Source organism: Symsagittifera roscoffensis, chromosome 8, assembly GCF_963678635.1.
Source record: "Symsagittifera roscoffensis chromosome 8, txSymRosc1.1, whole genome shotgun sequence".
In the NCBI taxonomy this organism is placed as follows: Eukaryota; Metazoa; Xenacoelomorpha; order Acoela; family Convolutidae; genus Symsagittifera; species Symsagittifera roscoffensis.
Genome location: NC_087069.1, coordinates 13,671,551 through 13,694,287, shown reverse-complemented (window position 1 = coordinate 13,694,287; position 22,737 = coordinate 13,671,551). Strand labels below are relative to the sequence as shown.

Here is a 22,737-nt window from a genome sequence, read left to right as displayed (position 1 = left end):
AAAAATAGGGATAACTTTTTTCTAAAATCTTAAGAGCAACGCTCCATTTATCATTTATTCTTAGTACACCCGAACTATTTCAAAACCATAAAAAGCAAAAACTATCCGTCTTGTGTTGTTGGTTGGTACTTGTGTTCTCTGTAAGAAACTGTCGTTTTGATTTAGCCCTATACACAGTAGCTTGCCGAGAGGGGGCAGTAGGGGGGGGGGGTTCGACCGCCTTCCTCCCTCAATTCTGCTAGAATAAATTTTTCCTAAGGGTCCCCCTCTTTGGTATAATTTTACATCCATTTTCGGCTGACCAACTTCAAACATTTCTAAAGGAGCCTTTGGCACCAATATAACTAGGTTTGAGGGGCATACAAAAAATTGCAATTGGTCGACCTAAAAAAAGGTCGACCATTTTTTTCTTCTTCAAAAAACCAACCCCCGCATCCCACAAGAAACCCTTCTGCGCACTCCACTGCCTGTACATTACCATATAAAGTATATCAACATCTCTTACCGCGTCGAGGCTTATCGAGTCTCCATCTCCAAAGCCCATCTCTTTACTCCCACCCCCACCTTGATTACTCCACTGTTTCAGTCCCCCAACCCCCACAGACAACCAGACCAGTCTTCCACTTGAGGTCTTGTTCTTCACTGGGTATAGATGTTGACCATACGTAGGGATAGATTGCGCTATTCGCATGTAGTCCACAATACATCGTTGCTTCGAGCAGCCGATCAAGTTGTGGTGTTGTTTACTGATCTCGTGTGTGCTTAAATACAAAAAAATCATTAATGACAATGGAAATGAAGTGAACATGAAAAGAAATCAAGGTCAACTCAAGAAAAAATAGTATTGAGCCCGACAAATTTTGAACAATTTCATTTAAAAAAACGGAACAATCATCTCGACCTATATAAAAGTCTGAACTAGGCTCATCGACTCTTAAAATCACTAATGTTTGTTTCACAGTCGGTAATGTAAGATTACTTATAAGATGAAAAAAATCTTCAATAGTTGACAAATTTGACAAATAGAAACAAGTTATCCAAATTCAGTTCTTGACTTGACTAACCAATGTGCTCTCAAGGCAGCTTGTGCATCTGCTGGAAAAGATATTAATTTGTGCTCTGATATGATATCTCCCGTAGTCTCCTCACTAAAACAAAGTTCAACACGAGATTTCTATAGCCAATTAAAACCAGTTTTCATTATTTGATTTAAACGTGCGCGTGCCTTGCCAAAGACATCATAAAAAATGATGCCCGGTTTTCGGAACGTTCCGAGTCTCGACGAAATAACCCTCTATTGAATCGCGGATGAATTAGCCGCTTCACAATCGCTCCATAAACCCAGTACGATTTGCGCATTGTTGATAAACTCAATGGGCAATTATAGCAATTTTTATAACACTCACGAAAGTTTCACAATGCTATATGCTTTAGAGGTGGAAAATTTTTTATTGTCTACAGTTCTCAATCCAAAAGGTCGGCCTTCCGAGAATCATCATGATCCGTGATCCTCAATTTGAGGATCAATTGACCTTTCACACCCCCCCCCCCAAAAAAAACAGACAATCAATATTTATGTTTAAATTAGCATGCATTTCAGATTTGCTTACCATTATCATTTAGTCAGCTACTATACAATCGTATATATGCAATCAATGAAAATATATATTTTTTGGAATTCGTGCAATTGGTTTATTTCACCTGTGGAAGTCACCAAAGCTCTCTTGTATGGCTAGTGCAGTTAAGTGGATCAGCTGGTCCCAGTTGGCATTTAATTCACCCTAAAACGGATCGGCAATTTGAGATAATTTAATCAACTTCCCAAATATCGAAGTGAGCTTCAAATCATACTATCACATGATGCTACCTTGACAAAATAGCTTTATTAGCTAGGATCCTATTATAACAATTTTTTTAACCAATCGTTCCTTTAACAAACGTTTTAAAATGGTTCTTCTGTTTTTGTTTAAGTTATAATCTCGTTATTAGCTTTAAGCCAGCGTTTCGATTATATTTAACTTTTTAATATACGAACTCATATCCATAACCAAACTAAGCTTTCTTTATATCGCATACAAAATAAATCCGTATGAATTTTGGCCTTTTCCCATTATAGCATCTCGGGATTATTGAAAAACAACTAATATCCCCTAACAAGAAAAATCAACTACATCAAAGCATTATTTTTTTATTTAAGGGATCTGTAATTCGCGGTAGTGAATAAAACGGGAAAAGGTTTAAATTCTTATCTAAACCAGCTCCAAACTCTAGTTTCAAACAAATAGCAACGGGATCGCTTGTCTTAAAAGCAACAATTTTATCTACACAGTATTGTATTTACACGTCATCAAATGCGAAAAAATGTGATTTCCTTTCAAAAAATGAGTCATATAAAAATTTTCAGAAATTGAGAATCTAAAATGCAATTTGAATTTTTTCTAGAGGGCCGCTAATCGTAAGCGTTTTTCGGCTATGTGAGTTAGGGTTGAAGTTCTGAAACTGGTACACATCTGCCTCGGTCCCATTTGGACAGTGTGATTCGGAGGAAACACTTCCAGACTACCCAGTTATCGAGCTGACTGGTTTCCAGGAAAAAACGACCTGAAACAAAAAAAACTCTATTCGAACAAATATTGCAGCATAGGGACAAGGATTCTTGCTGGGTCACATGACAACTCGCAATGAAATACAGCTTACTAAAAACATAGACACACACAGTTGGAAAATTGTTTATTAAATAAAGGAAAAAGAAAAAACAGACTGAATTTGTTTTCGAATTGTCTTTTGTTGCGAAGAACCATCAAGTGGTTGAAAATTCTGTGGTTAAGACTGGGTAAAAAAGTCTGGATGAATTTGGTCGACCGACTCACCACTCTCGTCCAGCTGCTGTGTAATCATCTCGTTAGTTGACACTCTCATCACTTCCACATCTGGCGACTTACACTTCTCTGGCTTCTCATTAGGCTCCACCACCCCCAAACTTTTCGTGTTCACCACACACACTCCGTCTCTGTCTGGGTCGGATGGGTCATACGTGTCGGTGGATTGCACTTCACCGCAGAAATCTGCAGAACAAATTGGAATAACTTAATTGGAAGCAAAAATTCACTGGCACCTCTGAACTATTCAAACATAGGCTGCGTAGTTATTCAAACATCATCTTTCGTCATCATCGCTCATAATTATTTACATATCCTTCACTCTTATTCATTAAAATCATAGGTTTTTTCTTATTTTTTCAAAATTAACAAAAATTAATGTGTCTAACCAGAATTTGGATCGGTGTCATTCACTGTCATCTTGAAATATAAATCAGGCGGGTTCATTCTGGACACACCTTCAACCAGAAACAGTCCTCTGGCATGACATACAAAGAAGGATTCTTCCATTATGCGACACAAGCCCAGATTGTCATCTGCTAAGTGGAGGAAGTTGTCCTCGTCCCACATTACTACCTTCGTCACCTGATACACATGGAATTGGTGATCAAAGGGAAAATAAATCATCTTTATGAGTCATATTTATCATCCATTTTCGAAAAAAAATTTATCATGGCAAAGATCTAAGATTTCAAGAATATTTCATGATATCGAAATAAAATCTGAGAATTTCATGAATAACTCAATTTTAATTCAGAGGTTAAGGCGGAGCCTCGAATCACTTCCGATACATTCACTGTATCGGAAGTGATTCGGAAGCTAGCGGACAGAAAAGGAAAGGAAAACCACTACGCCCAAAATATTCGAAAAAGATTTGAATTGTCTAGAATGTTTATTAAGAAAAAATAACACGTCTAGAAACACAATAGCTGGCGTTAAATTTGTATTCAGACACACTTAAAGACCGGCAAAGAGTGTCAAAATCTTTGAAAATTTTGAAACTTTTACAATTTTTCTAAATCAAAAGTCACTTTGAAAACTGAAAGTCGTTGAAACTTTCTCTACCCATTTCCTCTTTGGAATTAGAGAGCGCCTTTTATCAGATGAAACGGAATTGCACTTAGGAAATCAAAAATCAAGACGCAATAGATCAAACTTGGCGTCAAAACTGGCTGAAAAAAAAAACGTTGTGTCGACTACGTTCATTTACACCAAAAACATACCCACAGACGGTTGGAGAAGAGACAATCAACGCAAATAAACAGAAAAAAAATCTGATCAGTTCTTTGAAAAACCTTCTAGCTTTCGATTTTCTAAGAAAAAAAACAAATGGCCTTAGAGCTCTTTGAAATTCAAGAGCAAGTTATGACTAGTACTTTTTGATAAAACTAGCCCAACTTAAGAAAACTGGATCGATTTCTCACTGGAAAATCGAAAAATTCAAATCCATTTTCAATACTAAAAGTCAATCGCGTTTTTCGTGACCTTTACTTTTCTGCTGCTCGATAGCAACACTTTCCATGAAAAAAAAATTAAAAAGATCATCACGACCCATTTAAGAGTCTGAACTACGTTAGACACACATGACCACAATAAACACACAAAAATTAATGAAAACTCTATGACCATTAACACTTGAACAGTTGTTCTCTGTTTTAAGCTGGCACTGCCTAATCTCTTATGATGGTCCTTTTCCTCTTACTTAGTAAAGTACATCGTCTTACTTCTAAGATTCTAAGTACACAACAGCGGTTCGCCGTGATGAGCTGTGAAAATCTTGTAATGGTCTTAATCTAACGAAAGATATGATTTGAAGTGGACTGAACTGACCTTCTCACTTGGGAACTTGAGTGTATCGCATCTGACCAGATCTGCGATAACATGAACATGTGTTTCCTTCTTCGCACTTAAGTAGTGGCAATCTGTCCTCAGTGGGTCTGAGCAGTAGGCATCTCTCCAACTTTCCTTTTCACTCCCAGTCGTATCCGCACACGTGTAGCCCTTTCTTCCTGAACAACCCAAATTGCTATTCCAACCGAAAAAAGAGACAGAACTTCTGTTCCGACTACTGAAAATGGGAAGCAACAATGTATTTGAGTGGGTTTTTATTTCTTTTTTTTTTGTTTTGAAAGCAAAATCAGGCTCCACAAAAACTTATCGAACAAGGTTGAGTGATATATCATATAAAAGCCCTATCCGCCCTGATCGAGCGACATTAAAAACAGTTGTCCAAATGTTGAGAAAAACCGGTTTTTAGTAAAATTTCGAGCACAAAAAGCAAGCGAGCACGCTTTCTTTTGAAGTGTATGTCATGAAACTTTAGTTTAGCTCCAGTAACATTTTAAATTGACTTTAGTTTAGCTCCAGTAAATTTTTAAGTTTTTTTAGCGTTCGGAATAATTTATCTTTGGAATAAAAGTTTCAAAAAATGTCTACAAAAAAATTTTTGAATTTTTTTGTTCTCTTTCTTGTTCTTTGTCGACTGAAACCATTGCCCGATTTGCCTTTTTCACAGTAACTGTCGAAGATTCCCAACTTCTAGGTTTTCGTAAGATCCTTATATTACAACAAACGACACTAATTTGAAAAAAAAAAACATGGAAAATATTTTATATGTTTTTTTTAAAGTATGGTCGGAACATTCTGTGCTAGTTGCACAGCAATTGGCTATTCTTGGTTATAAATTTACTTATCCAGCATCACATCTTCCATGATTTGACTTTTTCTTTCATGTTTCAGTTCAATGTCCAATTCATCATAAAACCCCCAAAATTTACCGTTAAAGGTGAAAAAAAAAAGTTTAAAAACGGCCGAGGAACTCAAGAAAGACCCAAAAATTCCGTTTCGACATGACAAAAAAAAACACGTTTTTTCGGCACGCAGTCTTCAAAATTAATGCACGCACCGACTCCGAAAGCGCTTTTAGAAATAACATAAGGGTGATCTGCCGAAATTTCCTTTTTTGAAAAATTGACTTTCAAAATAAATTTTTACCACTTTAAAGCTCTTTGAATCTCAAGAATCTTCCGTCCTGGAATCCTCTCTTAATGAAATGGACTCATTTTGGGAAATCTGGATCAATGTGCAATTTTTACTCGACTGGAAAGCAAAAAAATCTTTCTGATATATCAACCATGTTTTTCTGGGCATCCACAACAGTGAAGTCCCCAACTAGGGCCAGGCTGAAGCTGTAGGCACGTGCTTGATTTTTTGAAATTGTAATACTGATGCTGGACGAAATTCGTATTTTCAAAAAATGTTTTCTGCCCAAAACCTTGGTTGTTTCTCTAGTAAAAGAGGTGAGAAAAGTGAGAATTTTTGTGAATTTGAAATCTTCCCAAAGACATAACCTTCCCAATTTTTCCCTAAGACAGCCTCGTCTGCAGAAAAAATTCATGCAACCGCTTCTTTCGATTGAAATTTTCATTTCAGATTTGACAATCAGTTTTTATAAAAATTGATAAGTCTCTAAAAACAGTCAAAGTTCAAAAACTTGACTTTCCGAAATCCATAACTTTTTTTCTGCTCAAAGATTTCCTAGGTTAGTTTTTGAGAAAACGAAAAAAAGTATCAGAAATATTGGTCAAATATTCCCCCACAGACGAGGAGAGTATGCAGGCATACAAGACTGTAGGAGGTCTGTCTATGGATACCCCTCTTTTCAAAATGGGTAGAAGGTTTTTTGCATAACAATGAACCTTTCCAAAGCGTCTAAAAAAGACCCAATCCCATATGCTTTCATAATTCTTGTTTTAATCAAACCGGAGTTCGAGACAAACATGCCACGCAAGGCATTCGAAATTCAAATTAGCAACTGAACATAACTTAGGAAGTGGAAACAAGGCCGACAATCTTTGATCAGACACCAGTTGAGCCGAAAAAAAAACTGATTTTGTAAAAAAAACTTTAATAAGTTTCAAGCCTCCTTGAAACTACCCTGTAGTAACAAGTACCCAACCAGTAGCTAAACTTGAGTTTTCATCGTGACATTTGCACTCGTGACATTTACAATTAACGGTTTTATTTACAGATGCTTTTAAACATGACTCCTAAGTTTTATCTCTCTTTTCAGATCTTTTGCTTAGGTGAACACCAAGATGAAGAGATCTCGCGACATTTCAAATTCAAAACTTCATTGCCAATCTTCTGATGCTTTTAATTTTGACTCACGAGTTTTTTGAAAAGCTTATCTCACCTTCATTTTTGACACATCCTTCAGTGAGTATGACCATGACAATGAGTGCAATCATAAACACGACAATGATCATACATCCCACTATGGTAGATCGGTCCAACTTGTCCTTGCGAAACTTCTTCACTTTATTGTGATCAATATTAGCTTCTATTGTTACTGGCAACTGAAACAACATACGAAGTGAAGTCCCCACTTTATTTTACCATATAGCATATTTATGATTCTAAAAAGACAACATACAATTTATATACCTCAAAAACCTGAAGCTCTTGTGTATCATACTTTAATGTCATTTCAATAGCTTAAAAATGCGAGATAAGTCTTATTATCAACCCCGGTCAAATCAATTATAATTTTGTCCAGCTCTAATTCTTGATTAAAAAAACAACCAAATCTCAAAAACCATTGTGATTTTCAAGCATCGCCTGACCATGGGACAGCATGATTTCTTGTTTGAGATATTGATGCACCAATGAGCACATCAGAGAATGAATCAAAATACAGTTTACATAGTACATGTATCTGTTGTTGATGAGAGTTACTTTTATTTAAACGTTGTTTTAATCTATTAATGGACGCGATAGCCTGGTCATAGAGGACCAAACTTAGCTAATTTCAATGTATGACTAAAAATGAAGAAAAAACTTACAAATGGATAAAATTACAACAGACTTATATCAAGAACGTTCGTATCTTCTATATCTAGCAAATCTGTCATATTGTGCCATTTATATTGAACATTATAATCCGAACAGATTATAGCGCCACTTTCGAGATATAAAAATAACAAAGAACAAAAACAAAACGAGAAACTTCAAAAAAAAAATAACTTAGTCAAAAATTTCAAAACCAAAATTAACCATTATAAAACTAAAACTTAATAGTCTAAATCGGCTCAAATTTCATGAACTTGATTGTCTATATAATCCGCAAAGCAATTAAAGGTTAGTGAGAAAAATGGAAACTTTGAGGCAGATTTTGGCGTTTTTTTTTCACATAGAAAATATGGACACAAACACACACACACAAATTTACACACGCACACACACCACAAATACATATTAACACACACACACAATTTTGAATTTGATACTGAACACAGACTATTTCGTCAAAATGTGCGAATACTGAACACAGACTATTTCGTCAAAACTTTAGCTCCAATTTTCAAATGGAGCTAAAGTATTGAAAAAAAACATGAAACTTTAAGAAGCCGACAAATTTAACCGAAAATCTTTTCAATGCAAAAATCGACAAATTTATGCTTTATGAAGTATACATTCAAAAAATACTCACAGTTGACCTCTCTATAAACAGCATTCAACCACGCAGTGTAATTGTATCGTAAAAAAAGCAAACCAAGCGGAAAAAATTCAACCGAAAACGACAAAATGAAAAAAAATGAAGAATTTTCATTCAAGATCTTTAAACAAAAATAAATTGAAATAACACTATTCATGTAACTCAAAAGTATTAATTACACAAGGACGAAGCTGCACATCGCATACACAAGCGAGAAAAGGCAAAAGTAGCTCTAAAAATTTCAAAACGCGAAAAAGATAAAAGAATTTAAAAAAGATATGTGCCAACAGACATTTGAAAAAGATTCAATGAAAGCAAGTAAAAACAAACTAATTTGTTTTTTGAAAATTTTCCGATAAAAAAAGTTGATGCCCTTAAAGCTCCTTCAATGACTATTTATGAATGACTTTTTAAATAAAATAACACCATTTGAGAAAACTCCATCAATAAGCGAAATTTTTATTTCCCTGGGAAATCTCAGAGTTCAATTCAATTTTCAAAATTAGAAGTCATCTCATCTCGTTTTTCTTTACACTTCCGCTGTTCAAGAAATCAGAAGTCAAAATAGTTTGACAGAGCCTGATCAAAGTTTGAGACTTTTCCTGAAACAAAAACGGAAAAATAATCACCGCGACCTATATAAGAGTCTGAACAAGGACTTTTCATTAAAGAAAACATGATTTTGCAGGGGGAGATTACACCTCCGTTTGAATTATTTCTTTTTATTTAAGAATTGGCACCGTGGTTTTTGAATTATTGAAAAAAGTACAAAAATGGGTCGAAAGGTCAAATGATTTAAAAGTCCATAGCGGATTCCTTGACAAAGTTGGAAAAACTCGCTTATCCTTACCAAAGTTAAATAAAAAAAAGCTTTTGATTGAACCCTTATTCTCAGATTCGGCCTCGTATTTTTCGAGAAAATCAAAAATTCCAATAAACACAATTTTGCTAAGTGCAACAATGGCTTTTCTACGAAAAGTAGGGCATAGCAGATATGAATAGAAATTCCTAGCGCATGATCTTTCGAATGAACCTTCAATATTAAATTTGGACAATTCGTTTTTGAGACAATCATAATAATTTCAAAAAACGGTCAAAGATTCGAAACATAGAACTTTCTCAAATTAATTATAGTTCTTTCACAAAAACTAGAACCTAGTCTTTATGCAGAGAAATTTCACAGCACTTCTTCTATCGATTGAACCCTTCATCTCATATTTCGCACTTAAATATTTTTCTACACACAAACTTCAAAAATAAACTTTTTTTTTGCTGAGATTAGGGCTTCACAGCTTATTCAAATAGAAAAACTTTACCCGTGTTTTTTCTTTTAAACCTTTTATCTAATATGTGGCTGAAACTTTTCTAGAAAACTCATCAAGTTTCCAAGAAATGAGCTGAATTTCAAAAACAACCTATTTAAAGATGATAACTTTTTTAATCAATTTTTATAAACGTCTTTTTATTTCGTCAATATAAACGTCGATTTTTAATACCTGCTTTTTATTTCAACAGGAAATAGCCACCAAAAAACCAGCAACAAAAACATAATGCTATGGAGCAAAAATTAATCAGATATAGAAACTCAAAGATTTCACCAAATATCGCACTGCGCTCAACTTGTGTAGAAAGACGGTTGAACAAAAAATAGCATGAACGGGTAATAAAAGTATGCATAAGACGTCACGTGATAAAATCTGAACTAGTTACAACTGAAAAACAGTACCCGGTTGCAACACATTTGCTCTCCCATGTGTTATTGCTAAAATAACTTCACAAATTTCATCAAGCAAAACACGGTCATGGACATTTTGAATTCAAATAAAAGAGTGCAAGAGGAAAACAACGAAAATCAGGAAAAAATGACTATAAACGGAAAGCCCTTAAAATAATGAGCAAAAAAATGACAACCGTATCGTATATTTTCAGGCTCTACAGCTTGCTCAAGGAACCCTTATCTATTGCTTAAATTATTTATCATTCTACAAGAGAAATCAAGTAAACCAAAAACGTTGTTGATAGAGAAATAAATGATCAAAAAATATATTATTAAAATTGCGTATAAAATTACCTGTATGACAAGCATAAGAAAAAGGACGCTCAAGCAGAAGCCAAGAGGATTTTGAACGACAAAACCATTCAAAAAAGAACGCAAAAATGGTTGAAACAAAATCGTTCCTTTTGTTTAAATTTGTTTTTAAGAGGTTCTTGTTGGGTTGACTCTGAGCATCCCAAAACTCTTTTTCAGAGTCTTATCGGTCTCCATGGTTTGCAACGAGACTTTTAGGAAACTAAATATCAGGTAAATACGGCGAGATAACTAAAGCCGACACCCAAAAGCTGAAAATGCAATAAACATTTCGGCAAAAAGGTCGTATTAAAAGCATGGCACGTACAGCCCATATAGTATCCAAATGTGCTGTATATGAAGTATATGCAAGAAAGTAAACGCAATTCGGAACAAAGCCGGAAGAACCTAAGTCGACAACCATAAATCAAATAAATCATCAGCAAAAGTATCAAAATTCTACATACGGTGGTTAGAATTCTAGATATTGCATTTGAGCATGTCAGCAGAACTAAATTGAAAAAATGTCAACAGTGCAAAGCTTGTTTTTCAAAAACATAACACAGAAGCGATGGAGCGCTTCGCACCACTTGCGATGCGAAACTACATGCCAAATTTCGATAGATAATCTGGCTCTTAAGAAAAACGGAATAATTAAAGGAATTAAGTTTAAGAAACAGTCGGCTGAAAACTTAGGACATTTTATGCAATTCCAATCGCACTACCCAAACTATAGAGGATTCGGAATTTCAAATACCAATCATTTCTTTCTGATTACCATCAGATAGCAAGGATACAAAAAAGTGAGTTTCGGTCCGAAAATCATCATCCAAAAACTCCAAAATTCGCCAAGAAACTTCGCTGAAAATCTTGGAACTAAACAAACTACATGACCAACAAGAACGTCCAGATGTATCAAAGGCAATTTCGATTGCTTAACGAAAAAAAAAGATCAAAATGAAAAAAAAATTAAACATTGAGACTTCAAAAAATTTGAATACAAAAACTTCAAACAATACTACAAAGATTGGAAGAAAACATATATAGAAAACTCTTAAAAACCTATAAAATCAACCCAATTACATCAATCTTGTGAAATATGAATCTATTATGCAATGGTAAGGTAACTGAACCACAACAAAAAAGATCACAAATGAAAACAAGGATAGCCGATTTCTGCGCAAGTAGCACAGAATGTTCCGACCGTAGTCTTGAAAAAAAATTCTAATTGGTGTCGTTCAAATTAGTGTGTAGGTCGAATCCTCTATAGTTCGGGTAGTTCTATTCGAATTGCATAAAATGTCCTGAGTTTTCAGCCGACAATTTCTTCAACTTAATTTTACTATTATACCTTTTTTCTTTCTTATTTGGAAACTTGGCATCTAGTTTTGCATGGCATGTGGTGCCAAGCACTTCATCTCTTCTGTGTTTTGTTTTTGATAAGCAAGCGTCGCAAATTAGTGTCGTTCAAATTAGTCAATGTGATAAAAAAAAATCTGAAGAAAAAAATAGAAATTATTCGAATGCAAGTCATAGTCAAACAAGCCAATTGGTATCCATTTTTTCTTAGAAAAATGGCTAGAAAAACGAAAAAAAAATTGTACAAATAATTTTTTTAATTTTTCAATTTATTTGCAGAAATTTTTGATTTTTCGAAGTTTTTGATTCCCAAAATGGCGCTAAAAAATCAAAACACTAACTTCACTTATTTAACTTCACTAACTGAAACTTAGTTTCTACGGCTTATTTTAAAATTAAATAAGCTATTGTAAGGCTGCGCGCTCACCATATTAGCTCGAAAATTGACCAAAAATCAAAAATTTCGAACCAATTTTTTTTAAAAAACTGAGATAAAATTTTTGAAATGTCGTTCGAATCGCGATTGAAAGGGCGTTAATATGATACATCATTTGACCCATTCCGAGATTTATGGTACCTAATCTTGCGTGGAAAACAAAAGAAAAATCTAAATCATACCCGAATACAAAGTTCCTCCACATTTTTCAAATGGTCGGAACAATAAAGACGCCCGTTAGTTGAACCACGAATTTCATAAAATTGAAAACATTTCTAATAGAAACAACTCTTAAATATCGTGCAACACCCACCAATTACTTTCGTAGACAAAAACAATCAAGTCATAGTTTGATAACAATAGTTTCCGGAAACATTTTTACAAATTTTATTAGTATTTTATTTACTAGACTAAATAAATTTTATTTTATTTACTAGACTAAATAAATTTTATTTTATTTACTAGACTAATTTCCAAATTTTTAAATACCTTGAGTGGATTTGAAATGATTTATTGATTTTCGAGTTGCGCACACTATCAGAACAAATAAAATCAAACACTTTCAAAAGAAAAACTTTTTTCTTTTGAAAGTGAAAATTTTAGCGTGTATTAAAAAAGCGTGTTAAAAAAGAATGTATAAAAAAGCGTTTGCGCGTGTTACTATCTTCTAATTGAATTAAACAATTAATTGAACAGAATTTTAAAAAATACACCAGGCAAATAAGCCGACAAAAATTGGACCAAAATCAATTAACCCTGCAAAAAAAAATGTTCACCAGTAGATTCAGTAACGCATTAACTCTAGACACTTATGTTTCTTGACACTATTGTTTGTCTGAGAAAATTAAACCGCTAAAATTCGAACTTCTCATTTTGTCATCACGCTAATTGTAATAACGCTAATTTGTCATCTTCATGTATTGTCGTCGTCTTAATGGCCTGTTGTCTTTTTTACTTATAGTCTTTTCCTATAAGCAAAAGAGCGAAATAATTTCCGAAGGTCATTGGCCAAATCTTTAAACAATCTCGCAGCTAAGATTTTTAAATCATGCATACCTCTTCCTGTAAATTGAAATCATCAACTGAACGATCAGGTATCTCAGTCATCCGCATGTTTACACCAGATTCAGAAGAAGTCCCAACACCTTCATCCATCACTGCGCCTTCTTTTTTCATCGAACTTGAAGACACTTCGTAATTTCCACGCTGCATTCTTTTCACCAGTTGTTATAGTTGTATAACCAATTAATTTTTTCCACAGTTAAAACCCATTCTCAGTCAATTTTATCACCATGAAAAGATTACAAATTATCAAAGTATGCAATTTGGAAAGTTAACTACTCTCGGATTATGTTAGAAAAAAATTAACGAATAACTATGCAAAATCAAATTTACAGCGTATTAATTATTCAAGGATAGTGGGAAACTTTTTGATATTCATTGCAACTAAATCCTATATGCACTCAACAAATAAGCTACACGAAACAAACCAACAATGACTTATATATAGATTCGCTTAATATACGAAGCGTGACCCATTTTAACAAAGTATGTAGTTATTAAGAAACACTATTGCAAAAACAACAGATGGATTTTCATCTCAGTAGTTTTCGGTAAGCATCGCCGATTTAAACTTAAGAAGCTCACATTAAGCTCTCGAAACGCTGACATGAAATAATACGAAACATTCTAAATTTACTAATTTTTACTTGCCTTCTTTTGGATAAGTATATCTAACCTGGTACACTAATTTGCGACATTCAAAGTAATACAATTCAATTGATGTGAAGTTGGCAAGTTGCGTGATATCCGGCACAAAAAATCTGAAACAATAGATTTGATCATGCGAGACAACTTTGATCATTGCGAGAAAACGGATAATTATTGGCGGCTGTAATAGTTCTCACTTGACGCCCAAGTAGACTTCGAAGTTTCGCTTCGTTGAATCAGCAATGCAGGATGTTGACTTTGCTTTCGGATCGAGCCAGTGCCGATTTTGTCTACAACACAGAACACTTTTCTTCAGCCATACATATTTCGATGGTTTTATTCACGTAAAACGTTACTTACTTGTCGTCATAAGTGTACAGTGCAAAAAACTGTCTTTCACCGACTACAGCTTGACTGCAGGCAATGTCAAACAGTTCTTGTACTGTGAGGTCATTCTGAAGCACACAAAAGTCAAAACTACTTACTTTCAAAAAAATAAGCAAAAAAAAATTATCATGCAAGGGCTGTTGTATAGTAAATGAAATGGTTTTTCTTCTTCTCTAATTACTTTATAGGCAAAATCGATGCGTCGCCCATTCGGTATAAAAAGTAGAGTTTTCCTCTCATTGGGCTCAGAAGCACTTCCGTTGACTCTTGAGCTGCTAGATCCATGCTCAACAGAACTGAATTGAGATTTAACGCTATTGGATGATTTTCGACTGGACGAGCTAGCAGAAGAGCCGCGGCGAGCTATCAGCCCACTCATTGAAAATGCACCTGATGACATTTTGAGACAACTGGTTTTCAGAGCAATTGCTGGTTTTTCCTATATGGCAAAAACATTGTAGCCACGATATCATTGTTGCATACGTGAGCTTAAATATAAGATTACATTTTTCTGTTTCCAAATAAGTATTCAACCATCGGGCTATCTAAAACATGTCAAAAAATCTGAGTTTACAGAGGTGCGATCGAAGCATAGCATTTCAAGCTAGCGAATAAAAAACAAGACGGACGTCAAATAATACATTTGAAAATCAATTTCTTAGAAAAACAAGTAGAAAAACATAACCAACAGAATTGGAAAAGCTTTCATTTGCCAAGCAACTAGCTACTAAGCCAACAGTACAGCAGACGACGCCAGTTGAGCCAAAAACAAAAAGTCATATAAACTTATGATACAAAAAACTAACAAAAAAAATGTGATAAAAGGGGGTCAATTAAAATGGGCCCTTCCGTCATGCGACGGTACGCGCACAGGTTGGATAGGGCCATTTATTTTCAAAGGGGGTCAATGGTAAAAGCCCCTTTTAAAAAGGGGCTTTTGGTTGAATACATACAAAACTAGCTTTTACAACTGATCTCGATATTTCTTAAAATGGTAAAAACCAATTACTGGTCTTCACACGATGTATATTTAGCTGACAAAGTCGACTAAACGTAAGCCGAAATTATATGCTCGAAATATAAACAATAACTTAGATTTTCAAAACCCATGCTATGGGTTTATTTACAAATAACAGCACGACTGTCAGATATGTAAAAAAAATTCTTGTTAGAAAAGCAAGCCGAATTAATAGAGCAGAAATTCAAGTGAAAAAAAATCGGGTATTTGTGTTTTTGTGACATTCGACCAGAATGTATCAAAATGCAGTTCGAATTCGAATTTTTTGTGTTCTTTGTGTTCTTTGTGACATATTCTCGAGTTGCTTACCAAATTAATTACTCCCAGTTCTTGAGCGTGCTAGGATGTGAGTATCCAATTTAAATTTCTAGAGTGTGTTTTATGATTGTTATGTTGAGGTAAGGCGAGTTTTAGGTTGATCCATCTGAGATGGATCAGAGTTCCACTGTCTAATAAAAAGTAATTTAACGGATTGTTCCGACCCGGTTTTTAACGGCGTTCATGTATTTTGGGTATTTTGAGACCTAAGTATGGGGACGTTCTTATTTCTAGAGTGGGGGGACATTTTGGTAGTAGCCTTAAGCTATAACGCGTCGTAGTCTCATGTCACAAGCGGACCGAATTGGCTCCGACTGATTTGAGGTAGAAAAACACAAGAGATAGTGACCCTGACTCTTGAGCCAATGGTTATAGGGCCTATTTTTCTTAAGCCTCATGTGTGACTGCAGTAGACGAATGTTACATAGTGTTTTTATGGCGCTCCTGGTTGTTTACGACATCAAGACTACGGAGTCGAACCCACTTGAGACAGCTCCGGGCTGCATGCCCATTCTAGAGTACCGGTGTTACGGTTCGGCGGGAACGTGCAAACCTTCCGGTTGTACCGTGATAGCTTTTTAAGAAAACTCGAGAAAACTTCCTGGTACGCTCTCCGAACGAGGCTTAGCTAACCGAGTAAAGGGGGGCAACTAGGGGGACAAAAACACGAGCAAAAAGACAAAAAACGAAACAAAAACCAAAAAAGAATAGAAAAAGGAACAAAAACCATAAAACGAAAAAAGACAGTGACTTTGACACCAGATTAGTTGGATCAAACCTTTATATTAATTAAATAGTATACCCATACTGTTTTACAAGTTCGATCGTTTCGATCAACCTAGCAATTTAACCCAGTAACATCAATAAAGTGCCCGAGTGTGGGGCGTTGTCAAGGGTTTTCAAGTGATAAAAGTGGGGTCAATTAAAATGGGCCCTTCCGTCATGCGACGGTACGTGCACATGTTGGATAGGGCTATTTATTTTCAAAGGGGGTCAATGGTAAAAACCCCTTTTAAAAAGGGGCCTTTGGTTGAATACATACAAAACTAGCTTTTACAACTGATCTCCTCGATATTGCTCAAAATGGTACAAACCAATTACTGGTCTTCACACGATGTATATTTAGCTGACAAAGTCGACTAAACGTAAGCCGAAATTATATGCTCGAAATATAAACAATAACTTAGATTTTCAAAACCAATGCTATGGGTTTATTTACAAATAACAGCACGACTGTCCGATATGTAAAAAAAATTCTTGTTAGAAAAGCAAGCCGAATTAATAGAGCAGAAAATCAAGTGAGTAAAAATCGGATATTTGTGTTTTTGTGACATTCGACCAGAATGTATTAAAATGCAGTTCGAATTCCAATTTTTACTAAAGCAGCTGAGCGGGAAAATTGGTGGTTTTAGCACAATAACAGTGTTAAACGTTCAGTTAGACGAATTGGGAATGGTCACTTTGGTGTGACCTGTTAATTTTTGAAATTTCATTTGAAAAGAAAGACAAGTTACGACTTCGAAATTTCGCGACAACTGGAAACTGAGAGAAATACAGAAGAACAGAATTCGTTGAGAAAAACGGTGAACGGCAATTGTGCGAGACAGATCGAGATTGAAAAAGAAAACAACTATCAGAACAATTATAGCGGCTATATGCCGCTATGTGCCAGTCGGTCAAATTTGGAAGTTTGACCTTGAGAAAAAACAAGAACGTTTAATTTTGAAATGAAATTTGATTTTTCAAAAATTCGAATGGAGCCTGTCATGCACGTTTTTCCCGCGATAACTGAAAACCGAAAAAGAGAAATCAGAACGATCGAGTAACAATCGCGGGAAAGTTGCCAGATAAAACAGTAGGAAATTGCTATTCGCAATTTCCGTCACAATAAAAACTAGAGTAGAGCTGTCCTGTCTGAAACAGAAGGAAGCGTGTTCCCGAGAACTGGACTATTATTGATCGACTGGATTATTATTCAAACTGGACTAGAGTGAACCTTCGATGGAAAGGTGGACAGCTTGAGTGTCCCAATGGTTCACGAGAAACTATACTCTAGAGTCCAATCTTGTTCCTGTTATTGAAACTGATAAACATTAAACTCATTTAGTTATATTATTTAATTCTCGAGTTGCTTACCAAATTAATTACTCCCAGTTCTTAAGCGTGCTACGATGTGAGTACCCAATTTAAATTTCTAGAGTGTGTTTTATGAGTGTTATGTTGAGGTAAGGCAAGTTTTAGGTTGATCCATCTGAAATGGATGAAAGTTCCACTAACTAATAAAAAGTAACTTAACGGATTGTTCCGACCCGATTTTTAACGGCGTTCATGTATTTTGGGTATTTTGAGACCTAAGTATGGGGACGTTCTTATTTCTAGAGTGGGGGGATATTTTGGTAGTAGCCTTAAGCTGTAACGGGTCGTAGTCTCATGTCACAAGCGAACCGAATTGGCTCCGACTGATTTGAGGTAGAAAAACACAAGAGATAGTGACCCTGACTCTTGAGCCAACAGTTATAGGGCCTATTTTTCTTAAGCCTCATGTGTGACTGCAGTAGACGAATGTTACATAGTGTTTTTATGGCGCTCCTGGTTGTTTACGACATCAAGACTACGGAGTCGAACCCACTTGAGACAGCTCCGGGCTGCATGCCCATTCTAGAGTACCGGTGTTACGGTTCGGCGGGAACGTGCAAACCTTCCGGTTGTACCGTGATAGCTTTTTAAGAAAACTCGAGAAAACTTCCTGGTACGCTCTCCGAACGAGGCTTAGCTAACCGAGTAAAGGGGGGCAACTAGGGGGACAAAAACACGAGCAAAAAGACAAAAAACGAAACAAAAACCAAAAAAGAATAGAAAAAGGAACAAAAACCATAAAACGAAAAAAGACAGTGACTTTGACACCAGATTAGTTGGATCAAACCTTTATATTAATTAAATAGTATACCCATACTGTTTTACAAGTTCGATCGTTTCGATCAACCTAGCAATTTAACCCAGTAACATCAATAAAGTGCCCGAGTGTGGGGCGTTGTCAAGGGTTTTCAAGTGATAAAAGTGGGGTCAATTAAAATGGGCCCTTCCGTCATGCGACGGTACGTGCACATGTTGGATAGGGCTATTTATTTTCAAAGGGGGTCAATGGTAAAAACCCCTTTTAAAAAGGGGCCTTTGGTTGAATACATACAAAACTAGCTTTTACAACTGATCTCCTCGATATTGCTCAAAATGGTACAAACCAATTACTGGTCTTCACACGATGTATATTTAGCTGACAAAGTCGACTAAACGTAAGCCGAAATTATATGCTCGAAATATAAACAATAACTTAGATTTTCAAAACCAATGCTATGGGTTTATTTACAAATAACAGCACGACTGTCCGATATGTAAAAAAAATTCTTGTTAGAAAAGCAAGCCGAATTAATAGAGCAGAAAATCAAGTGAGTAAAAATCGGATATTTGTGTTTTTGTGACATTCGACCAGAATGTATTAAAATGCAGTTCGAATTCAAATTTTTACTAAAGCAGCTGAGCGGGAAAATTGGTGGTTTTAGCACAATAACAGTGTTAAACGTTCAGTTAGACGAATTGGGAATGGTCACTTTGGTGTGACCTGTTAATTTTTGAAATTTCATTTGAAAAGAAAGACAAGTTACGACTTCGAAATTTCGCGACAACTGGAAACTGAGAGAAATACAGAAGAACAGAATTCGTTGAGAAAAACGGTGAACGGCAATTGTGCGAGACAGATCGAGATTGAAAAAGAAAACAACTATCAGAACAATTATAGCGGCTATATGCCGCTATGTGCCAGTCGGTCAAATTTGGAAGTTTGACCTTGAGAAAAAACAAGAACGTTTAATTTTGAAATGAAATTTGATTTTTCAAAAATTCGAATGGAGCCTGTCATGCACGTTTTTCCCGCGATAACTGAAAACCGAAAAAGAGAAATCAGAACGATCGAGTAACAATCGCGGGAAAGTTGCCAGATAAAACAGTAGGAAATTGCTATTCGCAATTTCCGTCACAATAAAAACTAGAGTAGAGCTGTCCTGTCTGAAACAGAAGGAAGCGTGTTCCCGAGAACTGGACTATTATTGATCGACTGGATTATTATTCAAACTGGACTAGAGTGAACCTTCGATGGAAAGGTGGACAGCTTGAGTGTCCCATTGGTTCACGAGAAACTATACTCTAGAGTCCAATCTTGTTCCTGTTATTGAAACTGATAAACATTAAACTCATTTAGTTATATTATTTAATTCTCGAGTTGCTTACCAAATTAATTACTCCCAGTTCTTAAGCGTGCTACGATGTGAGTACCCAATTTAAATTTCTAGAGTGTGTTTTATGAGTGTTATGTTGAGGTAAGGCAAGTTTTAGGTTGATCCATCTGAAATGGATGAAAGTTCCACTAACTAATAAAAAGTAACTTAACGGATTGTTCCGACCCGATTTTTAACGGCGTTCATGTATTTTGGGTATTTTGAGACCTAAGTATGGGGACGTTCTTATTTCTAGAGTGGGGGGATATTTTGGTAGTAGCCTTAAGCTGTAACGGGTCGTAGTCTCATGTCACAAGCGAACCGAATTGGCTCCGACTGATTTGAGGTAGAAAAACACAAGAGATAGTGACCCTGACTCTTGAGCCAACAGTTATAGGGCCTATTTTTCTTAAGCCTCATGTGTGACTGCAGTAGACGAATGTTACATAGTGTTTTTAAGGCGCTCCTGGGTGTTTACGACATCAAGACTACGGAGTCGAACCCACTTGAGACAGCTCCGGGCTGCATGCCCATTCTAGAGTACCGGTGGTACGGAAGAGGTGACCAGCTGAGTGGGAAAGTGGTTCAGGAGCACTTGAGCTGAAACAATAGGAGACTGGACTGGAAGAGGTGACCAGTCGAGTGGGAAAGTAGCCAAGAAGGATTTGGCAGTTCTCGAGTTCTCAAGTTGTGCAGAACGGGTATCGTTAAAATCCACATTACGTTATAGGAGATAAGTGTAAAATTGGATAAGCGAAATCCCCCGGTTTTGAGGAACGTTTTTCTTTGAGCAGGCCTGGAGACAGGTCTACGGTTTTCTCTTGAGAGGTTTAGCACCCGGCGCTTAAGGTAATTTTAGGCTTAAGAAGGGGGGCTAAAAAGGGGGGAGGTTAGAAGGGGGGCTGGTTAGGTTAAAAGTTGGCGGTTGCAAATTGTAAAAAGGGGGTAATTACAGTAACTAATTAATCGACATCGTTGATTTAGTTACATTAGTCATTAACACGCGTTGGTAATAATAAGTGGATATCCAAATTTAAACTCGAGTTAAGGCAGGTACGCTGGTCGGATTGGTAGGGGGGAACGGACATAGACAATTCTGGTGATACCCAATAAGATCATTAGTTGGGGGGAGGAAAACGCGTGGCAATTAGGTACCAGACATTTTTTTTTTCGATAGAAGGTAGACATTTGTCACCTTTGAATTTTAGGTGGGTTCATCTTTCTGTTTTATTACTTTTTCTTGCTTAGGTTTTTGTTGCATTTTGGTGAGGATTTGTGTTTGGTTTTTATACAAACAGGTGATCACAAGATACCTGCGCACAGGTTTTGGTTTCAAGTTGCCTGGAACATTGAAAAAGAGGTAACTAAAAAAGGGGGGTCAGCATTTGGCCTTTAAGAGAGGGTTTTTGGGAAAATTTTTGCTAGAGCTTGAGTGGTGGTACAAGGTACAGTGAATCAAAAAGTCCCTACAACAAAGAAGAAAGAGGTCCCACTGCTCAGACACTTGTTAACAGTCTTGGGACAGTGCCAAAGAAGTCTTGGGACAGTACCGGAGAAGTCTTGGGACAGTGCAGTCTGGGGACAGTCTTGGGACAGTGCAGTCCTGGGACAGTCTTGGACCAGAACAGTCTTGGTACAGTCGTGGGACAGTGGTCTTGGGACAGTGGTCTTGGGACAGTGGTCTTGGAACAGTGGTCTTGGGACAGTGGTCTTGGGACAGTGGTCTTGGGACAGTGGTCTTGGGAGAGTGGTCTTGGGACAGTAGTCTTGGGACAGTAGCCTTGGGACACTAGTCTTGGGACAGTGGTCTTGGGACAGTGGTCTTGGGACAGTGGTCTTGGGACACTAGTCTTGGGACAGTGGTCTTGGGACAGTGGTCTTGGGACAGTGGTCTTGGGACAGTGGTCTTGGGATAGTGGTCTTGGGACAGTAGTCTTGGGACAGTGGTCTTGGGATAGTGATCTTGGGACAGTGGTCTTGTGACACTAGCCTTGGGACAGTAGTCTTGGGACAGTAGCCTTGGGACACTAGTCTTGGGATAGTAGCCTTGGGAGACTAGCCTTGGGACACTAGTCTTGGGATAGTGGCCTTGGGACACTAGCCTTGGGACAGTAGCCTTGGGACAGTGGTGTTGGGACACTAGCCTTGGGACAGTAGTCTTGGGACAGTAGCCTTGGGACACTAGTCTTGGGATAGTAGCCTTGGGACACTAGCCTTGGGACACTAGTCTTGGGATAGTAGCCTTGGGACACTAGCCTTGGGACAGTAGCCTTGGGACAGTAGTCTTGGGACACTAGCCTTGGGACACTAGCCTTGGGACAGTAGTCTTGGGACATTAGCCTTGGGACAGTAGCCTTGGGACAGTAGTCTTGGGAGACTAGCCTTGGGACACTAGTCTTGGGACAGTAGTCTTGGGGCACTAACCTTGGGGCAGTAGCCTTGAGACAGTCTTGGGACAGTAGTCCTGGAATAGTACTCTCGGGACAGGGGTCTTGGGACACTGACAAAATTACTGGGACAGTACCGAACATTCTTCTTGGGACAGCAGAAAAAAGCCTGGGACGGTACAAAGAAGAGTAGGGACGGTAACTGGAAGTCTTTGGACGGTATAAAAATTGGAGTAAAAATTACAATAAGTGTTTTAAGACAGAATTAAAACAGAACAAGACTAGTCGGAGCCCGGTCCGGTTGAGGCCACAAATAAAGAAAGTTTCTCGAAAGGTTTTGAAAGAGAACTGGGAACATTGTTCTTATCACGTTGTATATTTCCTTTTAAAATTTTTTTCTTTCACAAAAG

At 36.7% G+C, this 22,737-nt stretch overlaps 2 protein-coding genes across 3 annotated transcripts in view; both read right to left on the bottom strand.

Moving 5' to 3' along the window:
- LOC134853404 (uncharacterized protein DDB_G0283357-like) overlaps positions 1 to 14,878 on the bottom strand; it is an 88,165-nt gene extending 73,287 nt beyond the window's left edge. For both annotated transcript variants that reach the window (XM_063869399.1, XM_063869400.1), the window contains exons 1-7: positions 14,518 to 14,878; positions 14,310 to 14,404; positions 14,147 to 14,239; positions 13,978 to 14,062; positions 1,702 to 1,781; positions 1,065 to 1,148; positions 506 to 761 (exon numbers count right to left, since the gene is read on the bottom strand). In XM_063869399.1, coding sequence (XP_063725469.1) covers positions 506 to 761; positions 1,065 to 1,148; positions 1,702 to 1,781; positions 13,978 to 14,062; positions 14,147 to 14,239; positions 14,310 to 14,404; positions 14,518 to 14,736 — 912 coding nt within the window. In that variant the 5' untranslated portion in view covers positions 14,737 to 14,878. The remainder of the gene's footprint in view (positions 1 to 505; positions 762 to 1,064; positions 1,149 to 1,701; positions 1,782 to 13,977; positions 14,063 to 14,146; positions 14,240 to 14,309; positions 14,405 to 14,517) is intronic.
- On the bottom strand, positions 2,221 to 13,943 carry LOC134853405 (uncharacterized). Its single transcript, XM_063869401.1, has 6 exons — positions 13,296 to 13,943; positions 7,075 to 7,237; positions 4,710 to 4,888; positions 3,269 to 3,464; positions 2,871 to 3,065; positions 2,221 to 2,601 (listed from the first exon to the last, which is right to left on the bottom strand). The coding sequence occupies exons 1-6, from the start codon at positions 13,449 to 13,451 to the stop codon at positions 2,480 to 2,482; spliced, it is 1,011 nt and encodes a 336-aa protein (XP_063725471.1). The 5' UTR covers positions 13,452 to 13,943; the 3' UTR covers positions 2,221 to 2,479.
- Positions 14,879 to 22,737: the final 7,859 nt, after the last annotated feature.